Source organism: Neopsephotus bourkii, unplaced genomic scaffold (assembly GCF_033783945.1).
Source record: "Neopsephotus bourkii isolate Nb327-2 ecotype Australia unplaced genomic scaffold, CSIRO-AGI_Nbou_v1 NB_1814, whole genome shotgun sequence".
NCBI classification, from domain to species: domain Eukaryota; kingdom Metazoa; phylum Chordata; class Aves; order Psittaciformes; family Psittacidae; genus Neopsephotus; species Neopsephotus bourkii.
In genome coordinates, this window is record NW_026902287.1 from 603,190 (window position 1) to 629,843 (window position 26,654).

General features: G+C 40.2%; 1 protein-coding gene across 1 annotated transcript; it reads left to right on the forward strand.

The window, feature by feature from the left end:
* Positions 1–501: 501 nt before the first annotated feature.
* On the forward strand, positions 502–26,654 carry MTAP (methylthioadenosine phosphorylase). Its single transcript, XM_061342733.1, has 8 exons — positions 502–581; positions 6,107–6,193; positions 11,000–11,058; positions 13,410–13,577; positions 16,237–16,339; positions 22,058–22,297; positions 22,840–22,962; positions 25,816–26,654. Exons 1-8 carry the CDS (start codon positions 555–557, stop codon positions 25,852–25,854), a joined length of 846 nt encoding a protein of 281 aa, XP_061198717.1. The 5' UTR covers positions 502–554; the 3' UTR covers positions 25,855–26,654.

A 26,654-nucleotide genomic window follows, 5' to 3' on the forward strand; every position in this document is an offset into this window, starting at 1 on the left:
TACAGACCAGATGATAGCGATGTTTCACAAGCACACCAGAGATACTCTAATGAAGCCACTGATGTAAGAACAGCATAATTATAGAAATAGGGATGGCACTCTCACTTCTGGAGAGGAAGTATCCTGGGTGAAAAACAGGGAGAAAAAAAAAAAAAAAAAAAAAAAGCACTTATGTGCTGTTATCCCAAGTAGTGCTCTGCGTCCTACATTCCTAATTGTTTCCCGAATTCCAGCGGTACCGGGCGCACACTCGGGAGGCTGGCCTCTGAGCCTGGGGAGCTGATTCCTCGGGCGCCCCCTCCCGCTCGCACCAGGGCCGCGATGCTATCGGTCCTGCCTTGCGGCTTGGGACGCCGGAAAAGGCCCCCGCGGCTGCCCCCAGCGCGGGCGGGCGCTGCCACCTAGCGAACACAGGAGGCGGCACCGGCGCGTCCCCCTCCCACGGGGCCCCGGTCTAAGCCGGGGCCGGGCCACACGCGGCGCGCCGCCTCAGCGGGCTGGCCGGCTGCCAACAGCACCGCCCCGTCCTGGCTCCCATCCTGTTTGTCGCAAATATGGCCGCTGCTGTTGCGGCCGTGAAGGTGAGTTCGGATCTGTGTCGCAATGCGCTGGGGAAGGAGGCGGCGGGAGGCGGTGCCCACTGCCGCTCTCAACCCCTCCCCGCCTGTCACCTTCCCCCCCTCACCGCTCCCGGGCCGGCTGGAGTCTGGAGGGAAAGAGGGAGAGAGGAAGGGAGCTGAGGGGGAAGGCACCGGCCACACAGTCTGGGGCTGCGCTCTTGGCGCTGCCCCGCCTGTAAATGGAGGCGCTGCCTTTCGCTCCTGTGTTCTTACCCGCTCCCTTCCTTCCTCCCCGCCCGCCAAAGGGAGCGGGCTTGAGAGCACTCTGGCCGCCAGTGACGCCGGGCGGGACAATGGCCGTCGTGGCGGGTCGCGTGTTCGGGGTGGAGGGGCCTCTGGGCCTACTCCCCGCCCCTCAGGCTGCGCCGTGGCGCTTCGATAGTTAACTCGTCTCTGCTTCTGTGGGAGTCCGGCCCGGCCGCGGTGTGTCGCGTTGGTCAGTGAGAGGGGCCAGGCCGGGTTTGTAACCCGCGCAGGGGGCGCACGGTTCCCGGAGCTGCGGCTGAAGTTTGACGTGAGACTTTAAAAAATGGCTCCAAAAAATGACGGTCTGTGCGTCAGGCCAGTTAGGCGGAAACTCTTGGTTTTGTTTTGACAAAGTATGAATCAGTGTCCTGAGGTGAAGTAACTCTTCCGGTTGTTCCGGTGTGTAGAAATCGGTTATAAACAGTCTTTATTTTACAGAGACAGAAGGTTTATTTATTAACTGCATGCAGCTTGCTGTGTTTAAGTCATTTAAATAAAATTCTCATTATCCCCAAAACAGGAGAGGAATACAGATGTATTCAGTGGCTGTCACAAAGACTCATAGCTGATCATGAGAATGCTTAGTATGTACTGCTGTAAAGATCCTCAGATGAACAAGTGTAGACTGTTTCCTCTCTGGCACTTCATTGTCTTGTGCTTTAACCTATATGAGGAATTTCATCAAACAAGTGAAAAAAAGCATACTCTTAAGTGTGGTCATTACTCGGTCTTCCACAGAGAAATGCTTTTGATTTTCTAGTTGGTAGTATTTTTTTTTTTTTTTGTTAGATTTCGCTTTTGTTGCTCTTCTTCTCAATGTTAAGAGATGGACTATAACATCGTAAAATATTTCATATTTCAGTCCACCTCAGTGCCCTTTCACTTTAGATTTAATTCCAGATAAACTTAGCTACAGCTCCCATTAATTTCTTGCAGCTTATGTCCTTCATGTCCATTTGTAGAATGCAAGCTCTGGAATGGAGCACACAGTCTTACCTCTTTCTATTCCTGAGATCACTCCTAGGTGTGACTGTCCCTGCCTTTTGAGAAAAGGCAAGACTTTCCTACCTGAGTCAGCTCGTCTCTGCCGTTCCTTCAATGCCAAGGCTGCTAGGTGGAAGTAGACCCGAGCTCCCTTGGCAAGGTATCTCACCACTGAGCCTAGAGCAGCCACATTCCTTTTGATAATTCATTAGAAGGTCTGTAAAGCAGAATTTAATATAGTCAGTTGTTTTTTTTCTCTAGTCCCAAAAGCAGCTGATATTCCTGGGGAGAAATAATGTAAACTGAAGGAAAAATAATTATCTTGCAAAGAAGTAAAAATTAATTTTAGAGTTGGAGCTGCCAGCTCCCCATTACGTGACTGGAGAAACAGCTGCCTCAACAAATCTCTGCTGGCCTAACTTTCCTTCTACTGTAGTAGCTCTCCTGTGAATTACAGTGAGCCCAGTATTTCTCTAGCCAGTGTTGCCTAACATGGTGTGAAGCTTGACCAAACTGCTGCTGAAGTGTTTTGCAGGGAGGAAGAAGGCAAAAGCACATTCAAGGCTGTCTAACTCTTCCGTGCTGTGCATTCTCCACTCTGGGAGCTGTGAATATTTTGCTACCTTATTGCACTGCTGCTGTTTCTGACAGCATGGTAAAAACCTACTCTGGTACTGAAATGTGCAGCATAAGCGCCTATTGACCCCACTGCGGCCCAAGAGCAAATCTGAAAGCAACCTCACTAGGCCTATGCTGCTGTGAACAGACCAAGCTTTGTGCTGCCCAGATCAGGGTTGCTGCTTTCTGGTACAGCAAGAATTCATAGGGACCTTAGAGCATTGCAGCTCCAAAATAACTTTATGTCACGTAACTATAGCTGGTATTTCCAACAGTGCACTGTTCCTCAACATTGCACTTTTTTCCACTTCAGCAGATGTAAAAATACAGACAGATAAGCATTCGCTTTTGAACGTTGTCAATCTTGAGTCACAGGGCACTAATAAACATTACACCAAACTCCACCAAATTAAGTTACTGAAAGAACCATTTTTCTTCTAGATCTGGGGAAAAAAAAAAAAACAAACAAACAAACAAACAGAAAAAAAGGCACCATTTCATCCTGGCTTCTATTGATACAGTAATCTTCCACATTTACAAAATACATGCATGAACAGTATTAAAAGTAGTATTTTCGCAGAATCACAGAAAAGTTGAGTTTGCAACAGACCACCAGCAGTCATCTAGTCAGGATGTGTAGACAGCTCTTGAATATCTCCAGGAAAGGAGACTTCACAGCCTCTTTGGGCAGGCTGTTCCAATGCTCAGTCACCCTCACAGTAACGAAATTCTTTTACAGGTGAAATTCATGTACAGGTGGAACTTCCTGCGCTTTAGTTTATGCCTGTTGCATCTTGTCCTATTGCCTGGCATCTCTGAGTGTTTGTTGATTGTGAGTTTTTTGATTGCTACTGTTGCACACTTATTACATGATTTTTATGGCAAAAAAAATATTCGTCCTAAAATTTATATAATTTTCATGAGCAATCTAAAAATCAGAACATAAATAAGCAACATGAATAATGTGGGAACAGACCCACCAATACTGCTGTAAACAATGATCCCAGTCTTCCCTAGTGTTTGAATGTGTTCGGGGTTGGAGTCTGGATTTTTAATGGTATTTTCATTTGCACTACTCCTCGTTTTCCACAGGGGGGTAGCAAAAGGAAATAAGAGATCTGAATAAAACTTTTTCAGTGTTTACATCATCTGTTGTGGAAAGCTCAGAGAAGTGTTTGATGAATAACAAAGACACACAGATCCTTTGCTTGTTGAAATGAAGTGTTTGATGAGGCAGGTTTTGTAGTGGTTGAACAAATGAGGTCTCTATGAATGTGGAAGTTAAGAAAAAGCTAGAGGAAAAGACAGTTGGGTGTGTGCTGTGGAAGGGGGATGTTGGGTGTTGAAGTGTGGAGGTTTTGCTTGAGAGTTTTTCTGTCTTTAAAAATAATGGCAAATGGTGGAACTATGTAGAAATAAGTCATGCCATGATGGCTTCAGTTTCTGTTTTTTCATGATAAGCAGCTCAGCCATGGTGTGAATTCTTCATCTTAAAAGTGATACAAGCTTTGCAACAACTGGTTGCATTGGAGCAGGGAAAAAAAAAAGAAAGTGTAATTTTCTCTGTGTGATAGATAGTGACATGTCTTTAAATGACATTTAGGCTTTAGTTTGTGAAGGGCCTGACAGTAGCCATTCTGTACAAAGAGTCGAGTCAAAAGTACAAAGTCAAGAGGAAACTTGTCTTATTGAAAATGGGATTCCCACTAGAAAGACAAAACCCAAGATACTTTTCAATAGTGAAATAGAAACAGGAAAATTCAGATAATTTTTCTTAAGTTGGAGAATGAAATCACAGGTCAATTTAATCTCCATAAAAATGTATGTTTCAAATTACCTTTTATTTCTTTCTCCTTTTGTACAAAAGAACTATAATAGGTGAGCAAGAACAAGAAATCAGTGGTTACTAAAGCATGACAGATAAGTGGTAATTGAGTCACCTCATGCTTCTTCAGTACAACCGGTAAAACACAACAGGACTTTTAGCTTATTTCCTAAGGAAATAAAATTTATTTTATTTATGCAGCCTTCTGCTTTGCCCTCTCTTCCATTTCCACTATGTTTGAAACTGTTAGTCAATTTCGTAAAAAATTGGGGAAGAAGTATTTGAAAAGACTTCATAAAACAAGTAGGAGCAAGAGTCTGTTAAAGTTTCTACTTAGAGAAAGGTTGCAAGTTGAATAAAACCTGACACCAATATATTTTATTTACACAAGGGATAATTAGTGACTCAGCTGTAGGCAAAGTTTGAATAAGTATTTACACCATCTTAGGAACAAGACGGCCTAATTGCAAATATGTGAGAAACCCAGCAGTGCTCACAGCAGGTGAAATTGTTAGCAGCTTATTTTTGTTTCACTTGTGAAGATGATACTGAGCTGTCCCCTTTTTAAGAAGCTGTACAGAGACTATATGCAGAAGCAGGGAAGTTCTTAGATCTTGGCAAGACAACACAAAAACGTGATTCTTAAAATAAAAGGGTTTTATTATTTTGTATGTATAATATTATGTATTGATGCCTGGTGTTCTGTACGGAGGTGTCCTGGTTTCAGCTGGGATAGAGTTTTCTTCCTAGTAGCTGGTACAGTGCTGTGTTTTGGCTTTAGTCTGGGAATAATGTTATAACACACTGCTGTTCTGCTTGTGGCTGAGTAGCACTTAACCCTGATCAAGGACTTTTTAGTCTCTCATGCTTTGCCAGTGAGGAGAGGCACAAGAAGCCGGGAGGGAGCAGGGACAGGACACCTGGCCCAAACTAGCCAAAGGGATATTCCATACCACAGCATATTGTGCCCAGTATATAAACTAGGGGTAGTGACCTGAAAGGCCCAGCTGCTTGGGTCAGGCTGGGCATCGGTCAGTGGGTGATGGGCAATTGTATTGTGCATCACACTGGTTTCTTCTGGGTTCTTTTTTCCCTGTTTCCTTTTTAGTTTTATATTCTCTCCCCTTGTTATTCATTTCTCATTATTATTATTATTAGTATTATATTGTACATTACTAAACTGTTCTTATCTCAACTTGAGGTTTTTACATTCTTTTGATTCTCCTCCCCATCCTTCCAGGAGAGAGGGGGAAGGAGGATATGAGTGAGTGGCTGCATGGTGCTGAGTTACCAGCTGGACTTAAACCATGACACGTGTATAAGGTTCTTTTCCCCATGCAGACAAAACCGCTTTTGTTATAATGTACTTTTTACAGGTATTTATCACTCATTAGAGGCATTCCCAAATAACATCTTTCATTTTTATATTGAGAATAAATGAATGGATACATCTTTGTGCATTTTCTGTAGTTTGCTAGTTTGTTTGTTTAATTTTAAAAAAATTGTCATTTGAGAAATTGGCAATGTAAGTACAGCTTAAAAATATTTAAATTTAAATGCAATTTTTTTTTTAACACAGTTAAATTTTTAAGTTTAAGTACAGTTTTAAATACAATTTAAATACAGTTTTAAAGCCAGTCATTTGAAATTTTCTTTGTGGGAAATCGTGTTGGGCATACTATGTTTTGTTGATCAGTACTCTAGCCCCATCTCAAGCAGCAAATACATTTTGTAGCTGCCTAGTTAGTTTTTCAGACATGCTGTTAAATTGAGTGTAATCTTGAGAAGACTAATATGTACTTTTCTTTGTAAGATTGGAATTATTGGTGGAACTGGCCTGGATGATCCAGATATCTTAGAAGGCAGAACAGAAAAATATGTTGACACTCCTTATGGCAAGGTCTGTATAACCTATTATCATTATTATTATTATTACATTGCTGAGACTTTTTGCTGTTTTAAAAGATGTTTGTGTGCTTTAAGAATTTTCAGACTGTTAAATGAATGCATAAAGCGAGTATTGGCACAAGACTTTATTTGCTGTATATTGTGTGATTCTTGGCTTGTAAAAACAAGGTGTTACAGAGATAATGTACAGAGGAGACTGTACCTCTTCTCATTTGTAGATTGGATGAATTTGCAGACTTTGTCCTGAATTCGCAGTCAAGAGGGATAAACCCTCACTTTCAAATCTGTGCTGTTGTGTGACATATAATGTATGTCAGATTGCTTCAGGAACCTCTCTGAATTGCAGAAAACTGTCCTTTGAGGTACATGGGCCACCATTTTCCCTCTAACACTGAATTATGCTTTAAATACCAATGCTGTCCTTACAGTCATGCTTATAACCATATCATTTGAAACCGATTTGAAAATGAAACTGGTTTTGGGGCACAGGTGTTCTTAACCAACTCTCCTTCACGTTGCTTCAGCCCATTTCCTCAGGAAAAGAGTGAAGGCTAGGCATGTTGCTGTATACACAATGCTGAGTGTGAAGAACAATTGCTGCCCCAAAGCTTTTGTAGTAGGAACAGGCAAGACAAGGACTGGGAGTTACATAGGCAGGAAACCAATGGGGAGAGAAAGTTCCTAGTTGACACAGGAAGTTCAAAGAACTGGATCTTAGTTACTCTGTAATGTCATAAGACAGGGGGAATCTGAGTGCTTTATCTGGATCTGAATTACAGCCTATGAAATCTACCAGTATATACATCTAATAGAACATCTGGCATGTGGTAACAAGAGACATTTTATGGGTAGAAGCTTGCCAGAAAGCTCAGCACTATGGTATATGATTGAAAATCTGAATCCATGCCCCCACTGAAAATGATTTAAGGGGAAAATGAGAGTGTAAAGAGCAAGCAGAGTTTGTGTGTGTACCATTTAAGAAGGAGGAGGAGAAAAATATTAAGGGAGGAGGAAGCATGATCAGAAAAATGCATTTGACTTCTCTAGCAACCTTCAAAACCTCTTAAGAAACTGCAAGAGAGTGAAAAGATCTTGTCTCCTCCATTTTCTGTATCCTGCTCTTCAGATGGTAGCTAACATTGCTTTGAAGTGGAATCCACTAGCTAAACAAAACAAGTTGCCAGTGCCTTCCCTATTTTTTGACAGTCATAATGATCACATCATGGCTGTGTCTGAAAACTGCTCGCAAATTAAAAATACCACTATGCTTGTATCAGATATTAACTGAAGTCTTCATATCCAGGAAGGGTGAAACCTCTCATAGGGGTCTTTTCAGATCAGGGTTAGGGGCACAGTGGCAGCACAACACTGGGAGGGCTGTTTATCACAGCAATGGGATACAACAGGATTTGGGTAGCCCAAATTATGCAGTGTGGTAGGTGGCCTACAGCAGGGCTTAGTATTACTGAGAAAAGTATGGCTCCTGCATAAGGGACTGGAAAAAGCTTCCACGATCCAGCAGTTTTGGTTAGTATGGAAGACTTTTTATTTAGGAAGCAGCTTAGGTATTGTCTTTCTTCCATGTTCTTCACAGAATGCAACAGAATAGGGGAAAATAAATCTTGGTTGACTGTTGTGGTTTGTGAGAAACTTTGATCAATGGACTGTCTATGTCTGAGCTTGTGCATTATACATTTAGCAGAGACGTAAAGAAAAATGTTTCTTTACTTTTAGAAGCAGAATAGTAGCTTACATTTTGTTCATAGATAGTCCTTGAATTGTCTCCTGCTTTGGCTTTCTGAAGTTATAAGAATCATTTAATAACAGAGTTTACATCAGTAAGGAACGTGGGGATTTTTTTCAGGTGAAATATGGAAAAGTTTAAAGGAAACTAGTATGAGAATTTTTGCAATTCTCTATATTGGCATTGGTCCTCTCATGATCTTTCAAGCTACATTAGTAATACTAGTGATAATGTGGTACATTTGTTTTTTTATTACATAAATAAGCTTATACTTGTTAATATTCCAGCTGTCTTTTCTGCTTTGTGCACTTCCACCATTTTCATTGCATCCAAAATTTGGTATTCTGTGGAAAATACCCTAAAACCTTTTAGCATTCCATTTCCAGGTATGGAAAATGCTGTTCTTTCCTAGGATAAGAAGATTTCTTGTAACAGCATTTATATTCATCATTAAATTTGGATGCAGATATAATTTCAATTAGGTTGTTTTACTTCTTGGGCAACAGAACTTGGGTCTGAATTATCTTTCCCCAAGTCAGCAAAATATCTTCCTGTTCTAGAAAACTGTTTTAGGTGCCCCCTCTCTTTTTTTGACCATAAGCATACCTGGCAAACAAACTGTGGGCAGGGGGGTTCACCTTGCGAATGAAAATCAGACCATGTGACAAAACACTTAAGCTTTTCATCTGCTTCTCGCAGTGTACATTGCTTGGTTCCTAAACTACATCCCAGGTTAAATGAAGGCTTGAGGAACCTGTGAGATACTTTTCAGTCTCAAGTTTTCCTTATTTATTTTGCTTGTACATTATTTTATTTCGGTTCCAGCTTGCTTCTGAGTTAAGACCAAGGAAAAAAAGAATTCTGTAAGCATCATATGAGCAATATGTATATTCATGTTGCAGATAAAGGAGATTTATTTCAGTTGTTTGTTACTGTCGTCATTTAGGGTTAATTGCCTGTGCTTCTTTGCTTCCTTTTCTGTTTTGCAACACTGACTTGGACTTTCTGGAAGGGGGAAGTAGTTAAATACATATATGAATTATTAATGTTTGAGAACATTTTATTGGGCCTTTTATTAAATCTTGTTTTTAAAATACTAAGCTTTAAATTGAGATTGCTCCATTGTAAGTTTTGTTATTTTATCAGTACTTCAAAGCTTCTGACTACAACTGAGATAATAGTAGAGAGGTACAGCATTAGAAAGAACTTGTGGGAGAAAGAGAACGGAACAGAAGCATGCACTAACTCTTACATGGTTAACACATACTTTGAAGTTTCTGCATCTTTCACTTCCTTATAACTTTTACACACACTGATTTATCCTTATTTCCTCTCTTTTAATGACCCACAATACAGTATCTGCAAATTATTCACTTAATTAAACTGTCAGTTCATCATTTTCAAGCACGTTCTTTGCTTGAAATATTTTTTTGCTGCCATGTTTCTAGTAATCATGTGCAAGAAGGGGATGCAGGCAGTCACCTGGAAGATGCCCTCAAAGTGTTCTATGGAAATATGTGTAAAGATGACAACTAGGCCTGTTACACAGCCACCCTGAAGCCTTTTGAAAGGGTGGATGTAGATATGGAAAGAGGCCCTGGCTGCTGCAGCTAGATTCTGAAGCCTGTTGGATTTCAAAGGTGTTTCATTTTTGCTGCATCAGCAGTGTAAGCCAGAATTCAGTGGAGTTCTGTGGTGGGGATGAACATCAAATAGAAGTTAAACTACACCTTTCTACCCCAATTTGGAAATTGATATAAATGTGAACCTATCACTTGCAATAAAATTTGAATCTGTCACTTGCAAAGAAAAGGGTCCAGTCTTCTGACTTACTGATCTTTTAATTTTCATAATCTCATAAGGTTTAACAAGGCCAAGTGCAAGGTCCTGTACCTCGGCTGGGGCAGTCCCCAGCATCAACTCAGACTGGGCAGAGGATGAGCTGAGAGCATCCCAGAGGAGAAAGATTGGAGGTATTGGTTGACAAGAAGTTCAACTTGAGCCAGCATTGTCTGCTCACTGCCCAGAAACCCAACTGTATCCTGAGCTACACCAACAGGATCGTGACCAGCAGGTTGAAGGAAGTGATCCTGCCCCTCTGCTCCACTCTCATAAGACTCCACCTGCAGTACTGTGTTCACCTTTAGGACCCCCAATGCAGGAGGAACATGGACCTGCCCAAGCAAGTCCAGAGGAAGCCATGAAAATGCTCAGAGGGCTGAAGCATGTCTGCTATGGAGACAGACTGGGAGAGCTGGGCTTGTGCAGCCTGGAAAAGAGAAGGCTTCAGGGAGACCTTAGAGCAGCCTTCCAGTACCTAAAGGGGTCCTACAAGAAAGCTGGGGAGGAACTTCTTACAAGGGCATGTAGGCATAGGACAAGGAGGAATGGCTTTAAGTTGAAAGAAGGTAGATTTAGATATAAAGACCTAAAGATCTTTAGATATAAGGAAGATGTTCTTTACTATGAGGGTGGTGAGGTCCTGGCACAGGTTGCCAGGGGAAGCTGTGGCTGCCCCATCCCTGGCTGTGTTCAAGGCCAGGTTGGATGGTGCTTGGAGCAACCTGGTTTAGTGCAAGGTGTCCCTGCCTGTGGCAGGGGGTTGGAACTAGATGAGTTTTAAGGTTCCTTCCAACCCAAACCATCCTGTGATTCTATTCTAAGAACTAGTTACTGTAAAAAAAATAAAATATCCTACATCAACTAAGCAACATGTACATGCTGCTTATTTTCAAGTTTGTGTAGCATTGTTTGAAATAGTGTTTCAAAGTATTTGAGAGTATAACTGTTTCAAACCCTAAAGCACAGAGTTGCAATATTAATCTTGGCAGGAGCACATTAAAATTGTGGTTTTGTGTTAGATCTGCCTGTTCTAACCCACCATACTGTTACTAACCCATCATATCGAATTACATGGCAGAGCTGAAGAAAATGTGAGTCTACATTGGTAACCAGTATTTCCTTTCATAACTATCCTGCTTATTTTTAAGTAGTAGTTAAGGTTTCTAATGTAATTGTGAGGCTGTAACTCATTGTTATTTGCTTGTTTTGCAGCCATCAGATGCTTTGATATTGGGAAAGATAAAAAATGTGGACTGTGTGCTATTGGCAAGGTAAATGAACATTTTGAGAGAGTTTATATTATGTGTTCTGAAGTTTTCTCAGAAGTTTCTTTTTACATTAGGTGAGCTGAATTTTTACTCTGACTTTGCCTTCTTCTTTGTGGGCTTTTTTTTTTTTTCCTGAACAAATTTTATGCTGCAGGGACTAAAGGCATTAAAAGTACCATCTAGGTCAGGAAAGGGAAATCCAGTGGGGGTGCTGCCTGCTCTTGTGGTAGGTAAGTAGCGCCTGATAAGCCCAGTAATCCATCTCCTCTCTGTATATGCAATTTTCTGTTGTGAAACTTAGAAATTGCCTGTTTCCAGATGAATTATATCTCTGGTATCACTATAGACTCTACCAAACCATTCCCTTTTATTATTGAATCCTCTGGCTGTTATCTTTATTACTTAGGAGGCTGCATGCCCTCTAGTTGTCCTTCCCTGAGTCATTCAGACATCTCTTAAAAGGCTCTGGAAGCAGGGTCTGCACTTGAGTGTATGGAGATACCACACTAGTGTAAACATGGATATCTAGGACCAGTGTGCTGCTAAATTAAACATAAGAATAGTAAAACATCTCACAGCATGGCGAGAGCCAAGTGCTGATAGTGTCTGTCAGCAGTTCACAGGTGGTGAATTGAGTCCAGGATCCACCCAGAGAATCCAGTCAGGAGCAGCAGAAGATGCAGGAGTAGTGAGGCCAAAGGGCTGGAGAGAAGGCTGCAGCATGTGTCCAAAGTCCATTCAGAAAACATAAGGCAAGCTACAGCATAGGTCTAAAGGCTGTCCTGGAGGCAGGGCTCGGGACAGGCACACCTGTGACATAGCTGAGGCCAGGAATGGAGGCTGAGGCCTGACCTTGGAGGCAGGAGGACCTAGGTTCATGGGTGTTTGGGTGAAGGGTGAGGCTGGCCAGAACAACTACGACTCAGTGGTGCCCTCCGGGCCTCAATTCTTTTCATTACAGTATTTTTCCATTAAGCTACTCAGTGTTAAGCATTTCTGCAACTACTCTTTTGTCTGTGGTTTTACTTATCTTTCTTACCCTGCTCATGCATTTTATTACACCTGGACAACATTTTTCTGATTTTCTCAAATGAAATGCTAAGCCAAGATCTCATAGCTGTACTATATTAAAACAAAACTTGGATTACAGGTGGCTGAATTTACAAGCTGTGGTTTACATCCTCATTGGAACATAGAACCATTCATGTACAACCTTCATAAGTTTACTCCTGGGGCTAAGAAACTTGCAACTTCACTTCGTGTTTTTGGGAAAAATAACACAATTGCTTGAGAATGTCAGATTATTTTTTTTAAGGCATACAAGTTCTTAAAGAGGATTATGACAACAAAAAATAATGACACTAAACAATAAATCTACGTGCCTCGTAGCTTACCAGACATGCTAATGACAACATGGGAATCCTCTGAAAGTTCTTGGTCATGTTGTGTGCAGTGTATAGTTCCCAGCTGATTAAGTTCTTAAGACCTTCTGGTCTCTGTGAAAAAAAATCAATTGGGAAATCAAGTTCCTCCTTTCCTCTTGTATGGTTGAAAATAACTTTCAGATGTGTTTGGTCACTGTGTGAGTGATTCAGCAGGGGGATTGGACTAGATGATCTTTTGAGGTCCCTTCCAATCTCTAACATACTGTGATACTGTGATACACCTCTGTAGACATGACAGAGATAACACAAAAGCTTGTGCTTACAAGACTAAGTATTTCCTGTCTTGGTAAAAAAATACACTGCAACAGTGTGAAGTGATTCTTCTAATTTATGAAAGATGTCAGATCATTTTAAGAGCAAAGAGAAAAATGTGATGATTCTACAGTGTTCTTTGGAAAGGTGACTTTCTGTTCGTTCTGGTCTTAATTTCCTGTGATATGCTGTTCTTTTCTGGGTAGAAGAATACAAACCACACTTCTGAGCAGAAAATTTGTAGGCATATATAAATCTTACAAATTTGTTGTAGTGTGTAGAATATTAAATTTGTTACATTGGATTTTCAGAATCTATGGAACTGAAAAAATTCAGGGGGAAATGCTTTTTGTACTTTTGAAGCTGCTAAAGTATATTTGGATCATATTTTCAAGTTTCTTTCCCTTTCAGTCTTGAACTTAAAACTATTTCATTTAAAAAGAAGACTATACCACTACTTCTTAAATCAAACATTGAGAGAACCTTAATACACTTAGGAAAACAAGCTACACTGAAAGTAGCTGAAATGATTCTTCCTCCAATGTTCCACCTCCAGTGTTGTTAGCAAAATTAATTCTCTGGATTTTCTTTAACTGGTAGAAAGAAGGCAATTTCAGTCTAATTTATTTTACTCTCTTGCAATGTGTATCTTTGCAGACATGGAAGGCATCATACAGTTATGCCATCAAATGTCAATTACCGTGCCAATATCTGGGCATTGAAAGAAGAAAATTGTTCCCATGTATTAGTGACTACTGCCTGTGGTTCATTACAAGAGGAAATACAACCTGGTGATCTTGTCATAATTGACCAGTTCATTGACAGGTGAGTAACATTTGGGCTTAATTGTGTTCTTAGTTTTGGGGGAGAAAAATTAGACAAGTTAGGTTAAACTGTTTAATAATATGTAAATATTAATTATTTTTTTTTTTTTTTTGTGGAATGAGGTGATAGCTTCAGGTCTTATGGCAAAAAGTAACATTGTACAAGAAGACATGATAGGAAACAGGAATGAGATTACAAGAAGTTCAGCTCTAACAGACACAGAAGAAAAATCAGGCTTTGAAGGATAGCCTCAAACAAACTAACTATCTTTTTTGGAAGAACCTACTGAAGAGAATATATCTGCTGTTCTCAGATGTGGGAGAGGAACATGAATAAGAGCATAGGCTGTTATAAATTTTAAGAATCTGAAAAGAGATGGAAAGGTGCAAGAAAACATAGTAGGAGCCAGGTAGGAAAATATGTACTGTAATAATGAAGCTCTGCAGAAGAGAGATCAAATGCAACACAATGCATAAAGGTAGGAAGTTGTTTTAAAAACAGGATAGATGCTAGCATTTTTTATTTGCAAAGAATCAAAAGGAAGTAAATTTTTTCCAAAGTCTGTGCTCTCCAGTCAGTCCTCTCCTCTTTGATTATTTGACCTTTAGAAAAATTCAAGCATGGGGAAAAAAAACCAACTTATTTGAAGACCACCAATTACATCAAATACTTCAAAAATGTGGTTGCACTTTTTAAGAGGTAAAGTTGTTATTTGTGCTTACAGGTGTTCTATATCTGCAAGTCTTATTTGGGTGTTCCACCCAATTTTAAGTGTTTGGAATGTTTTGTGCAGCTTCTTTATGCTTTTGTGAGACTGCTGGTAATACTTTGTTGCCAACTGAAGATGTATACCTATGTTTGTTCTCTCCTGTGTTAGGGGCCCAGAGAGGTACTGGAATCCCCATCTTTGGGGATGCTCAAAAGTCACCTGAACATGGTCCTGGGCAACCAGTTCCAGGTGGACTGGCCTGAGCAGGGAGCTGGACCAGATTACTCCAGAGGTTTTTTTCTGACCTCACCCACTCTGTAGCTCTGTGGTCTGTGGTCTTCATTTAGAGTTTATTCAGATGATCGCCAGTAGTAGAGCATAGCCCATATATGAGCAATGTTTTGTTCAGGCAAGTAAGTTTTCATTTCAGTGTAGAAGAGTGTTTCATGCTTCAGGAAACCAAGAAGCTACTCAGAAAAGTAGTTGAGAATGTTTCAGTGTGGAAAACAATATGTAATAGGAATTTAAAAATCATTACTAGCCTGCCCTTAAATTCAGAAAACTGAATTAAAGACAAGTTTTAATAGTCTGTTTCATTTGACAGTTTCATTTCTCTGATTAGTCTTTTTCCCTGAGGACCTTTGCCAGTAGGCGTCACACTGCTGGCTCTTTGGAGAGAGGGTCTGTATTTTTGCCTTTCACAAGGCTGTATCATCTGTAAGAGTTTTTCTTAAGTTTGTATACGTAGTGCTAAAATAGTGGGATTTCTTTATTAGACCATGTTGTAATGTGGCCATTCTCTCCAAAAAACACGGGGTAAATGAAAGTTAGAGATGAATATCCTCAGAGCTTTTCTAAGCTGTTGTTGGCCTGTCCAACAACATCTGAAGTATTATAGTGCACAAAATGGATTATGACTTTTCCCATTTGCTCCAATTCCAATTGCATATGTTTTTAATTTGCTGATCTCTTTTCCTATTTTATTATCTCATCCTTAAGACTACACCATTGTTTCTTTTTATTTTTCCCCAAATCTACTCTGACATATAACTTGTATTTTTTTTTAATGTTTGCTGGTGACTTGGATGGGGAACTGTTTTGAGCAATAGTAACAGCAGAAATTTTGTGGTTTAGCCATGGATTGAATTTGACTGTTGCCTTACTGTTCTCCTGTATAATATTTGACACACTGAGGGGAAGAAAAGAATGTCTCAAATAATTTTGTTCCAAATGGGGTTTGCCATACAGTTAGCTGAATTAGCTTGAGGCAGTACATTTGAAGGTAAAGTGATGGTGGGCAACAGGCCTAGTAGTTGTCAGAATGGCATGCTGAATGGCAATTTCTGTAGCCTTTGACCATTTCTGTGCAAGGAAACAGTTTGGAAGAAAAAACATTCTTCTGCTTGCAGGCTACCAATACATGTATGTGATCTTTCTGAGAGAATGAAGACATCCTGTTCCAGGGTTTTTCTGGTTAAATTCACACCTCTCTTGTTCAGGAAGCTGTTCCTATAAATTCTCATCTCTTCAATTTAGGAGTGAAATAATATGTTCAAGCTCTATTTTGACTAGCTCGATTCAGACTTGATTCTTTTCCTTCCTGGAAGCTTACCATGCTCTTATTTTCAGAGATTACTTGCCTGACTATTAAATTTAGCTGATTTCTTCTGGGTAGAATGGCAGCATATTGTGGCAGTTTGTGTAATTTAGGAATAAATTGGCTTTTCAGTATGTTAACAACAGATTTTCGCTAATTAATTGACAGTGCGAAACTGGAGTAGCAGTTAATACTCTTGAGAGTTCTGAAAGGTTTGTACAGGTAGTCATTGATATCATACTGATACTTTTGTTCCATCCCAGGAATGCTGTTTTCAGATTTGTGTAAATATCTTGCTTTGTCTTCTGTTTTCTCCCTGTTCTTCTCATTGAGCATGTTTTCTGCTTTTCTAGGACAACTAAAAGACACTGTACTTTCTACGATGGACAGCATTCCAGTCTTTCAGGAGTATGTCACATTCCAATGGCAGAGCCATTCTGCACCAAAACCAGAGAGGTTGGTGAATTTTGTAGTAGTATTTAGAAATGTTATTTTTGAGGCACTTTCGTGTGATACAGTAGCCTAATTATGCATTCTTAGTATACAGAGGCAATCTGCATCTCTTTATTCCTGTTTCTCAGATATGTCATGGTGTGAAGGAAAAATGTGACATTTGGAAAGCATGGAAAATGACAAATCTTCTTTCTGTAGGAGCTGTCTTCCTGAGGGAGACATGCAGAAGACATCAGTTGGCAACCGAGATTTTTCCAGGATCTTAATAACAGGACAAAAGACCTTAATTTCATTTAACCAGAGAAGAAAGCAATAGAGTGGACAAAGCATGAAATTAAAATAGGGAATTAGTTCGTTTTTGTTCTGAGTAAAACTTCACGTGTGGTAGAGGCACTCTGCACACTTAATACAAAGAATGAAATAAATAGTACTTTGGCATTCACAGAAATATACAATATTGCATTTGTGCATTTTTACATTGTAGCAATGGGTGGCTGTGGAGAGGCAAGGCTTCGTTTAAAGGATGTTAAACATAGAAACAAGCCAAATTACAGTAGCCTTTTATTCTTAATTGTTGCTCTTAGTGTCACTATTTCAAGATTTTCAGGCTTCAAAAACACTTGGACTAAGCAGTGTGAAACTGTGCTCCCTTTTTTCAACACCCTTAGAAGCTTCTGGGAGGAGTGCATCTGTGGTTAAATAATGCCAGCTTAGTATATTCTGAGATTTGAGGACCTATTGGTCTACAACATTGTTAGTAGAGAAATGCTTCAGTGCACTTGGAATCAAGGTGTTTTGCAATGAAGTAAAAACATTTTACATCTTATGAAGAAACAAACCAATGCATATTATACATGTACATGCTTTTGCCTTTCCTCCATTGAGCAGCACATTATACAAAATACTTCACATTTTCATGCAACAAGAGCCTAGCCACATGCTCTTACCAGAGGTTGTTATATAGTTGCTTACTAACTTTGGCCATGAAGTCATGTCACAACAGATACAAGAAATTTATTGAGAGCTAACTAACTGTACACTTTCTGAAATTGATTAAAACCAGTGTTATTACTGAAGGGATAAGCAGTATTTCATACTGTTTGTCTTTCTCACTTTTTTTAACAAGGTAAGTAGATATGCATAAACGGTTTCCTGAGGTTGCAGAAAATACATGGCAAGGCTAGTTTTCATTTGATTCTTGAGTAGCTAGAAAAGATGTTCGTTTTTTGAAAAATAACAGAGAAACGCTTCTTTTTGAACAGAGAAAAAACATTTAGGTACTTCCCAGTCTCACATGTGCTCATTATCTCATTAGCCTATGTGTTCTAATCGGCCTAACAGATGTTTTAAAGAACATGAGAAAATGTGGTTTTGAGCTCTCAGTGAGGCTGAAAATGGATACTTTCACTTCATTTGAAAATACCAGATAAAAAAGACTTAAACTTTTTTCCTGGAACTATCCCTGAACATTCTTGGGATAATTTCAGCTCACTAACTTATCTTAGTTCAGGGAAATTTCTTAGATAAATGCAATAATAATAAAGTCAAAACTGTTAATGTAATAGAGTATGTAAGGAATTTTGCATTAGAACATCTGAAAACTTTATATTAAATTGCATTTGTGTAAATACATGAAAATAGTGTTTTATTTGGTTTATGCTCTGTAAATTAAACAATAATCTGAAAGGAATTTACTTTTTCTCTGATTGTAAAGCTTTTAATAATGTAGGGTGCCTTGGTTATTATTGCTTTCAGAAACAGGCTAGCTGCAACAACTTACAGAGAGTAAAGTTGGAACTTTGTAAAGAGTTTCAGGGAAATACTGTTCAAGAGTGGTTTAAGTCAAATCACAGTTTAAGTTCTTGATTTATTAATAACTATAATTAACTGGCAGTAATTGAATAATATGTTCAGAATGAATATCAGCAATAAACCACAATATTAAGTGTGATTAATATTAGATTAACTTACAGCAAGTTAATAAATACCTACAAGTTTTTAAATGTCATACTGTGGCTAATCCCCAGAAGCTGTGCTTTACCCCTGCACTCATTTTCGCACAGTTGTATGAACAAATACACTTTAGCAGCATATGTGGGTTACATGCACACCCATCCTCTTCTGCCAATGCAGGTTCACCTGTAGTGGGAGATGTGGGTACTCCAGCTTTATGTGTACTTGCTCTGCTCCATACAATCCATTGATGTCAGTAAGTAGACACCTCACTAGGTCTTATAGCACACTCAAAGTATCGCAGCTTGTTGCATCTGTGTATGTCGAGTGCAGGTTTCTAAAAGGCTTTTTGCAGGGAAGCTGCTCCACCTGGACTGTGTGAGGGTAATGATGCTGACAGATCAGGTTCCGGTGGTGTCGGACTAGGTTTTCACTGCTGCTGTGTTACAAAGGTCTCTCCTGTTCTATCACAATTTTTCATACTGCTTTTATCCTTCTTTTCAAGCTTTTATTTTCTGTTGATAATAATTTCAAACAGATGTCTTTGTAGTTACTTTCCCCTTCCTGCTCAGGGCAGTTACAGGTGTCTTAGTCTCATTTACACTTGCTGTACTCTCTTAATCCTGTATGCTCTTGCGTGCAGCAAGCTCGCTGCCCTAGACTTCAAAAGAGCAGACTTTGGCCTCTTCAGGAACCTGCTTAGTAAGGTTCCATGGGATACAGCCCTAGAGGGCAGGGGGGCTCAAGACTCTTGGTTGGTCTTCAAGGATCACCTGCTACAAGCTCAGGAGTGTTGCATCCCAACCAGAAGGAAGTGCAGCAGGAGGCCCAGGAGACCTCCTTGGATGGATAAGGAGCTCCTGAGGAAAATTCAAATGAAGAAAGAATTTTATAGAAAATGGAAGCAAGGACAGGCAGCCTGGGAAGAGTACAAGGATGTTATCCGGGAAGCTAGGGACCAGGTTAGGAAAGCTAAGGCCCAGTTAGAATTAAACTTGGCTAGGGATATTAAGGATAACAGGAAGGGATTCTACATACATAGCAAATAAAAAACAGATTAGGGAGAACGTAGGCCCCCTCAGGAAGCTCTCGGGTGAGCTAGCTACCCAGGATTTGGAGAAGGCTGAGGTTCTGAATGACTTCTTTGCCTCAGTCTTCTCTAGCAGAGGCTCTGACCACACCACCCAAGTCTTGGAAGGCAGACGCAGGGACTGTGAGAATGAAGACCTTGGGCCCACTGTAGAAGAGGATCTGGTTCGAGACCATCTTAAAAGTCTGAACGTGCACAAGTCCATGGGTCCTGATGAAATCCATCCGCGGGTCCTGAAGGAGCTGGCAAATGAAGTTGCTCAGCCACTGTCCATCATACTTGAAAAATCATGGCAGTCAGGTGAAGTTCCCGACGAGTGGAAAAAGGGCAATATAACCCCCATTTTCAAGAAGGGGAAAATGGATGACCCGGGGAATTACAGACCAGTCAGTGTCACCTCTGTGCCTGGCAAAATCTTGGAGCAGATTCTCCTGGAAGGCATGCTAAGGCACATGAAAAACAACAAGATGCTTGGTGACAGCCAGCATGGCTTCACTAAGGGGCAATCCTGGCTGATCAGTTTGGTGGCCTTCTGTGATGGGGCTACAGAACTGATGGACAGCGGTAGAGCAGCTGATGTCATCTACCTGGATTTGTGCAAAGCGTTCGACACTGTCCCACACAACATCCTTGTCTCTAAATTGGAGAGACATCAATTTGATGAATGGACCACTCGGTGGATAAAGAACTGGCTGGATGGCCACACACAAAGAGTTGTGGTCAGTGGCTCAATGTCTGCCTGGAGACCTGTAACGAGTGGTGTCCCTCAGGGATCGGTGTTGGGACCGGTCTTGTTTAACACCTTTGTCGGTGACATGGACAGTGGGATTGAGTGCACCCAAGTTTGCCGATGACACGAAGCTGTGTGGTGCAGTTGATACGCTGGAGGGAAGGAATGCCATCCAGAGGAACCTTGACATGCTTGTGAGGTGGGCTGATGCCAACCTCATGAAGTTTAACCATGCCAAGTGCAAGGTGCTACACCTGGTTTGGAGCAATCCCAGGCACAGCTACAGGCTGGGCAGAGAAGAGATTCAGAGCAGCCTTGTGGGGAAGGACTTGGGGGTGCTGGTCAATGAGAAAATGAACATGAGACGGCTTCAGTGTGCGCTTGCAGCCCAGAAAGGGCTGCATCAAAAGGAGCGTGACCAGCAGGTTGAAGGAGGTGATCCTGCCCCTCTACTCTGCTCCTGTGAGACCTCACTTGGAGTATTGTGTGCAGTTCTGGTGTCCTCAACATAAAAAGGACATGGAGCTGTTGGAACAAGTCCAGAGGAGGCCACGAGAATGATCAGGGGACTGGAGCACCTCCCATATGAAGATCGGCTGAGAAAGTTGGGGCTGTTCAGCCTGGAGAAGAGAAGGCTGCGTGGAGACCTCATAGCAGCCTTCCAGTATCTGAAGGGGGGGCTATAGGGATGCTGGGGATGGACTCTTCATTAGGGACTGTAGTGACAGGACAAGGGGTAATGGGTTAAAACTTAAACAGGGGAAGTTTAGATTGAAAATCAGGAGGAAATTCTTTCCTCTTAGGGTGGTGAGGCACTGGAATAGGTTATCCAGGGAAGTTGTGAATGCTCCATCACTGGCAGTGTTCAAGGCCAGGTTGGACGAGGGCTTGGGTGAGATGGTTTAGAGCAAGGTGTCCCTGCCCATGGCAGGGGGTTGGATCTTGATGATCTTAAGGTCCTTTCCAACCCTAACTATTCTATGATTCTATGATTATTCCTACCGTGTCAACTGGCGTTAGCCAGGCCATTTACCAAGAGAGAAAGTCGTTGTGATTTTGCCATATACAAGGTCCTGGTTGGAACTGTGAAGGCTAATGTGAAGTGCATGGTATATGTAAATTGTACAGTTCAGTCATGGAAAAATGCAGTAATAATTTCTCTACAGATTCCCAGGGTACTCTTTGAAATATGTGCTTCATAGCTTGTGCTTTACAAGCATATAGTAATACAAAGTCTTAACTTTTGAAAAAGTAGATTTCCTATTACTGTTTTCATCAGCTCAACTCCACCATGTGTTAATGTAGTGTTCAGTGGAGCGTTTTAACCATTCTATTCTTAGTGTGAGCACAGCCTAAATGTCATGCAAATTTTCTGTTTTCCAGTCTTCTTGGTCTGCATTTGCAAAGAGTAATCCAACTTATACTAAAAAAAATTAGAGGAATTCCTAAAATCATAGAATAGTTAGGGTTGCAAAGGACCTTAAGATCATCTAGTTCCAACCCCCCCTGCCATGGGCAGGGACACCTTCCACTAAACCATGCCATACAAGGCTCTGTCTAACCTGGCCTTGAACACAGCCAAGGATGTAACATTCACAACTTCCCTGGGCAACCCATTGCAGTGCCTCACCACCCTTACAGTACAGAATTTCTTATATCCAATCTAAACTTCCCCTGTTTATGTTTTAACCCATTACCCCTTGTCCTAGCACTACAGTCCCTAATGAATAGGCCATCCCCAGCATCCCTATAGTAGGACTATTAACATTTCTTACTGCATGAGGAAAGTGAAACTGATCCTTGGTTTTGGACATCTCTAGCTATATGAAGCTTGACGTTTTTGTATAAAGCTAATTTCATTTGTATGCAATTTTTTTGATGGACTGCAAAAGTGGTGCATCAAGGGGAATTATTTACTTCCATTTCCTGATATTGGCATGTTTTGCAGGTTCTCATTGAGACTGCCAAGAAGCTGGGGCTCCAGTGTCATTCTAAGGGGACAGTGATCACAATTGAAGGCCCACGTTTCAGTTCTCGAGCAGAAAGCCTTATGTTTCGCAGTTGGGGAGCTGATGTTATCAACATGACCACAGTGCCTGAAGTGATTCTTGCAAAAGAAGCTGGAATGAGTTATGCTAGTATTGCCATGGCAACAGATTATGACTGCTGGAAGGAACATGAAGAAGCAGTGAGTAAAACTTTTTTTCCCTGTCCTGAGGGATCTGGATGGGAACCTGTAGGTTTTGGTAAGAGATCACGTACTAAAATACATCTGTTTTTACATCAGTATCTCTGAGTTATTCTGGGTGAATGATTGTGAAAGTAAGAACAGAATCAGTTGTTGATACCTCATTCATTTTCATAAACTGGCCTCACTACTAGCAAAGTTGTCTACTCTTTCCTGAATCAGGGAATCTGTATATGAAACTCATGAGCTCTGTGTATGATTTGTCTTCCCATAATTTGTCTAGTGTTTTGGGGGTGGTTTGCTTGCCTTTTTCTTTTGCACCTCAGTGCAAAATGATGCATCTGCTTTAGTTCTCTTATTTGTGTAAAATATAATCAGACATGCACCCACAGAGGAAATAAGTTTTTACTGGCTGAAAAGATTGCGGCATTTTAAGGGTTCACCTTTTCACTTAGAGATGTATGAGTTAAATTAATTTATTTGGGTATTTAAATTGTGTGCCATCAAAATTAAGACACCACTCGGTTTTGTTGTATTTCTAGGTTTCGGTGGATAAAGTTTTAAAGACACTGAAAGGGAATGCAAATAAGGCTACTAGCATACTCCTTACCGCTATACCTCAGATAGGTTCCATGGAATGGACTGACACCCTGCACACCCTGAAAGTAAGTATACAAGATGCTGACGAGTAGTAAGAACAATGTGTGCATTTATACACATAATATAGGTATATGTTCCAAGATGTTTCTGCTTAAATCATAGCTTCTTAGACTAGGTGCTTCAACAAGCCAAATCCATTTAAGATGAGTAAACAAATCCATACAAGATTCTCACAAGCTTTATTGCAAAGATCTAGCTTCAGTTTTAAAAAAGAGTTACAAAAGGTAAAAAAATTAAGAACATCTGTATACTGTTGATGAAGAGTTATCCTTCATACCACAGGTAAGATACACGTCCGTGTGAGTATCCAAATGAAAAACACGCACCTCTACTCAGTTTTAGCTTAGCTCTTCAGAGCTATGAAAATCCAAGCAGAGTAAACTGAACCATATTAAAAACATGGTGCTGTCTTTAATATGTAGAAAGAGAGGAGTCTGTTAATATATATATATATATATAGATAATAAACACACTGAAATTGTTAGAACCGTGTTCTCCCACAGGTTTTAGATTCACAAAGCATTAAAAAATGGAAGATAAAAACATTTGAAAATACATTGATGGGTAATTTGGGGGCAGATTTTTTCTTAGACAAGAGTTTACTTAAATGTTTTAGATCACCTCCAGTGGTGTCATGTTTGACATTCAGTTGTGATGACATCATAGAGGGAAAGAAAAATGTTAAAATAGTTTGGATGTCTATACAACTTTTTTGAGATTTTGAGTTACCATTCTCTGGTAATTCCTCTCTTGGGTTCTTTCTTTCTTTTTTCTGAGAACCTACTTTTTATTAGAAGGTCTTGGGTTATGTGTATGACTCTTCGTCACCCGGTTATCTGAAATTTTAATGTTCCTTCTGTACATTTATGAGTTAATTGACTTTTCCTTTTCCCCTTTGCAGTCTTTAGGAAGTTATGTCATGGATGGGTAAGGGAGACAACAGAATCAGTATTCCTTCTCACCTCTACTCCACAGAAGATGTTTTCAGAGGACAAGGGCTACACTTTTTGTTTTTGTTTACAAGGTGTATATATGCCTTGTATACAAAATAACCTCTCGGAGTTTGAACAAATAAACTAAAAAGAGGTGCTAGATATTCCGTGGCTACTTTGATCGTGCTGTCATGCAAGGAAATTTTCCAAGTACATAATGCTGCCTAAGTACTGAGGAATCTGTCTCCAATTTTGGCAAGTGTACTGCAGTAGGCATCGTTCTGTTTCTTTCATTTGTATGATTGTCATAATTCTTCATCAGGAATGAAAGATCAGGTGACTGGAAGGACCTGGCACTGAGTTTGCAAGGTTCCTCTTAATAAATGCTAACCCTTCTTTCAGTTCATTGGAGTTGTTTAAGTGCTTTGTCTAGCTCAGCCCCTGAAATATTTGCTGCAAAGAAAATACGCATCAAAGGAAGGGTCACTCCATTCTCATGTAGCTTCTTACACACTTAGGCATCTGCTACTGCCTGATCAGTGATGAATATTGAAATAATTTTTCTTGGATTTGGCAATTCTTTTGTGTGTAGGCTCTTTGCTGATAGTAACTTGGTTTGAGTAATAACATACTAAGCAAGAATGTTGATCTGAAGGCATTAGAAGAACTGAAAATAGGAACTAGTTATGGGCAGTGAGGATTGAGATCTTATGTCAGAAGACCAGGAGTCATTGATTGGTTTTAATTTAAACAAGTACTCTGGAAAAGTGACAGGAATGCCCAAGGCTTTGGAGGCGTCCTCTGATTTTACTTAGTAAGGGCAGGAAAGGCTAAAAATCTTTGTTTGAGGCAGTAAATGGTGCTAGTATAGATGAGGGATTGGTCCTAGGCTTCTGTGCTAATGAATAAGGAGAGAGACAGTTTTGCAATACAGAAAGAAATGCATATATGTGCCTCTGTATGAGTATGTAGTTGAACCATAAAGAGTTTTAAAAAACTATTCTCTTTGTAGATGTGATCTTCTGTGTGTTTTACTCTGGGAATTTTAAAGGTCAGATGATGGGGGTTTTTTGAACTCATCTTTTTTGGAGGCACCTTTTCTTAGAGCTTGAAGGCAGTGCCTCTTGCATGCCCTGCAGTAATGTGGTAAGGAATGCAGACAAGGAGGGAGCTGAGCAAAACTGCAGCTGGTATTCTGCTATTATTGATGATGTAAAGCCTTGTCAGCCTGTATCCAGGACACATCTGGGCATCTCATATGGGCATTTGCCAGTGTCTGATTCTAGTGTTTGAGAAAGCCTGTGAAACCATCCCTATATAGACACAGCTTTTCCTCTGAGTTTTGTAATCTGGCTGCTGTGACTGGAGGAACTTCACCAGGCAGAAGTTCTTTGAAGTTTGTCTCTGCCTGGCTGCTGTCTATTCCCATATGCACCTTTAGAGAAAGGTTTCTGTTCTTGAGAGCTGTACTTCGATATTGATGGAAGAAACATGTAGAAATCGCTTTTTTTTTTTTTTTTAAGGAACTTCATTTTCAAAGCATTCTGATTATATTTGTAAAGAGCTTTCTGGAATGTGATGTAGCCAGTATGCTAGCCTTAAAAACGAAAAGCAAGCTGCACAGTGTTTCATTTGTAGCCTGAGCCTGACATCTTTAATTTAGTGTTTCTTCAATATGATTGTTGTTCTCAGTACCAATAAGTCTGTTACACAGGTTTGTGAAGTTGTAATGTCAAGTCCTTGAACTGTTGGAGGGTATCCTGTCCCTGTAATTTTTGTGTGTCAGAGGAAGTTGGAAATACTGTACACATGGAAAGCCTGTTTATAATCCAAATAGAAGCTATGTAGTCTGGCTTTTATGTTGAAAAGTAATTCTGCTGTGCATTGGCAGAGGAAGCATTCATCTACTTTGTCTTTGTATTTCAGACAACAGTGCAGTGTTCGGTCATTCTACCAAAACAGTAACAGCCTGGATGGATCTTGGAGTTCAGGTGCTCAGAAGGAAGAGTGGATTGCTCTTGAACTCCAGAGGTTATAGTATCTTCAAAAACTATTACAAACATAAAAGACTACAGTAAACATTTACCAATGATAATGTATAAGACAACTTTTATAACTTTTGTCATGCTTGATAATGTATAAGATGTTGTCATACTCTGTTCAGTGACACATTTCAGTTGCTGGAAGAAAGGACAGGCTAGGTAATACTCTTACAGTTTCATAAAATAAGAACTAAGAAAGCAGATTCACAGGTATGCCATTTGCTTTGCTGTTTCTGCCTGCATCTTTTCATTCAACAAGGCAAATGTTTACAGTTCACTTCAGAAACACACCAGAAAAACTGAACAATCCATTTAAAAACAGAATTATACTATTTTTGTACGTTATCCATGTTTTTTTATTTCAGTGAATTTTTTTAAAGCAATGGTTTTTGTTTGTGTTATGAAAGACACAGATTAATAATTGTGGTGGTTCTTTCACAGCAGCAGTTGTGAAATGAATGTTATCGCTTTAAAAAATTAGGCGATGCCTAAGTCAGATCTGTGCCTGAAAATGTACTTATGTAACTCGCAGAACTGTACTGCTGCCAGTGTCCCGAACACTGTGCTGGCCTTTTGCTGCTTCATTGATCAGAACAACTCCGAGATTAGTTTCTGGTTTAAGTGATACATGTGCTTTGAATGTGTGCATTTCTTTTTTTAACACAATTTGACTTCACTAAAATAATGCGCTTCTTGCCTAGTAAATAAAGCAAATGAAACCTA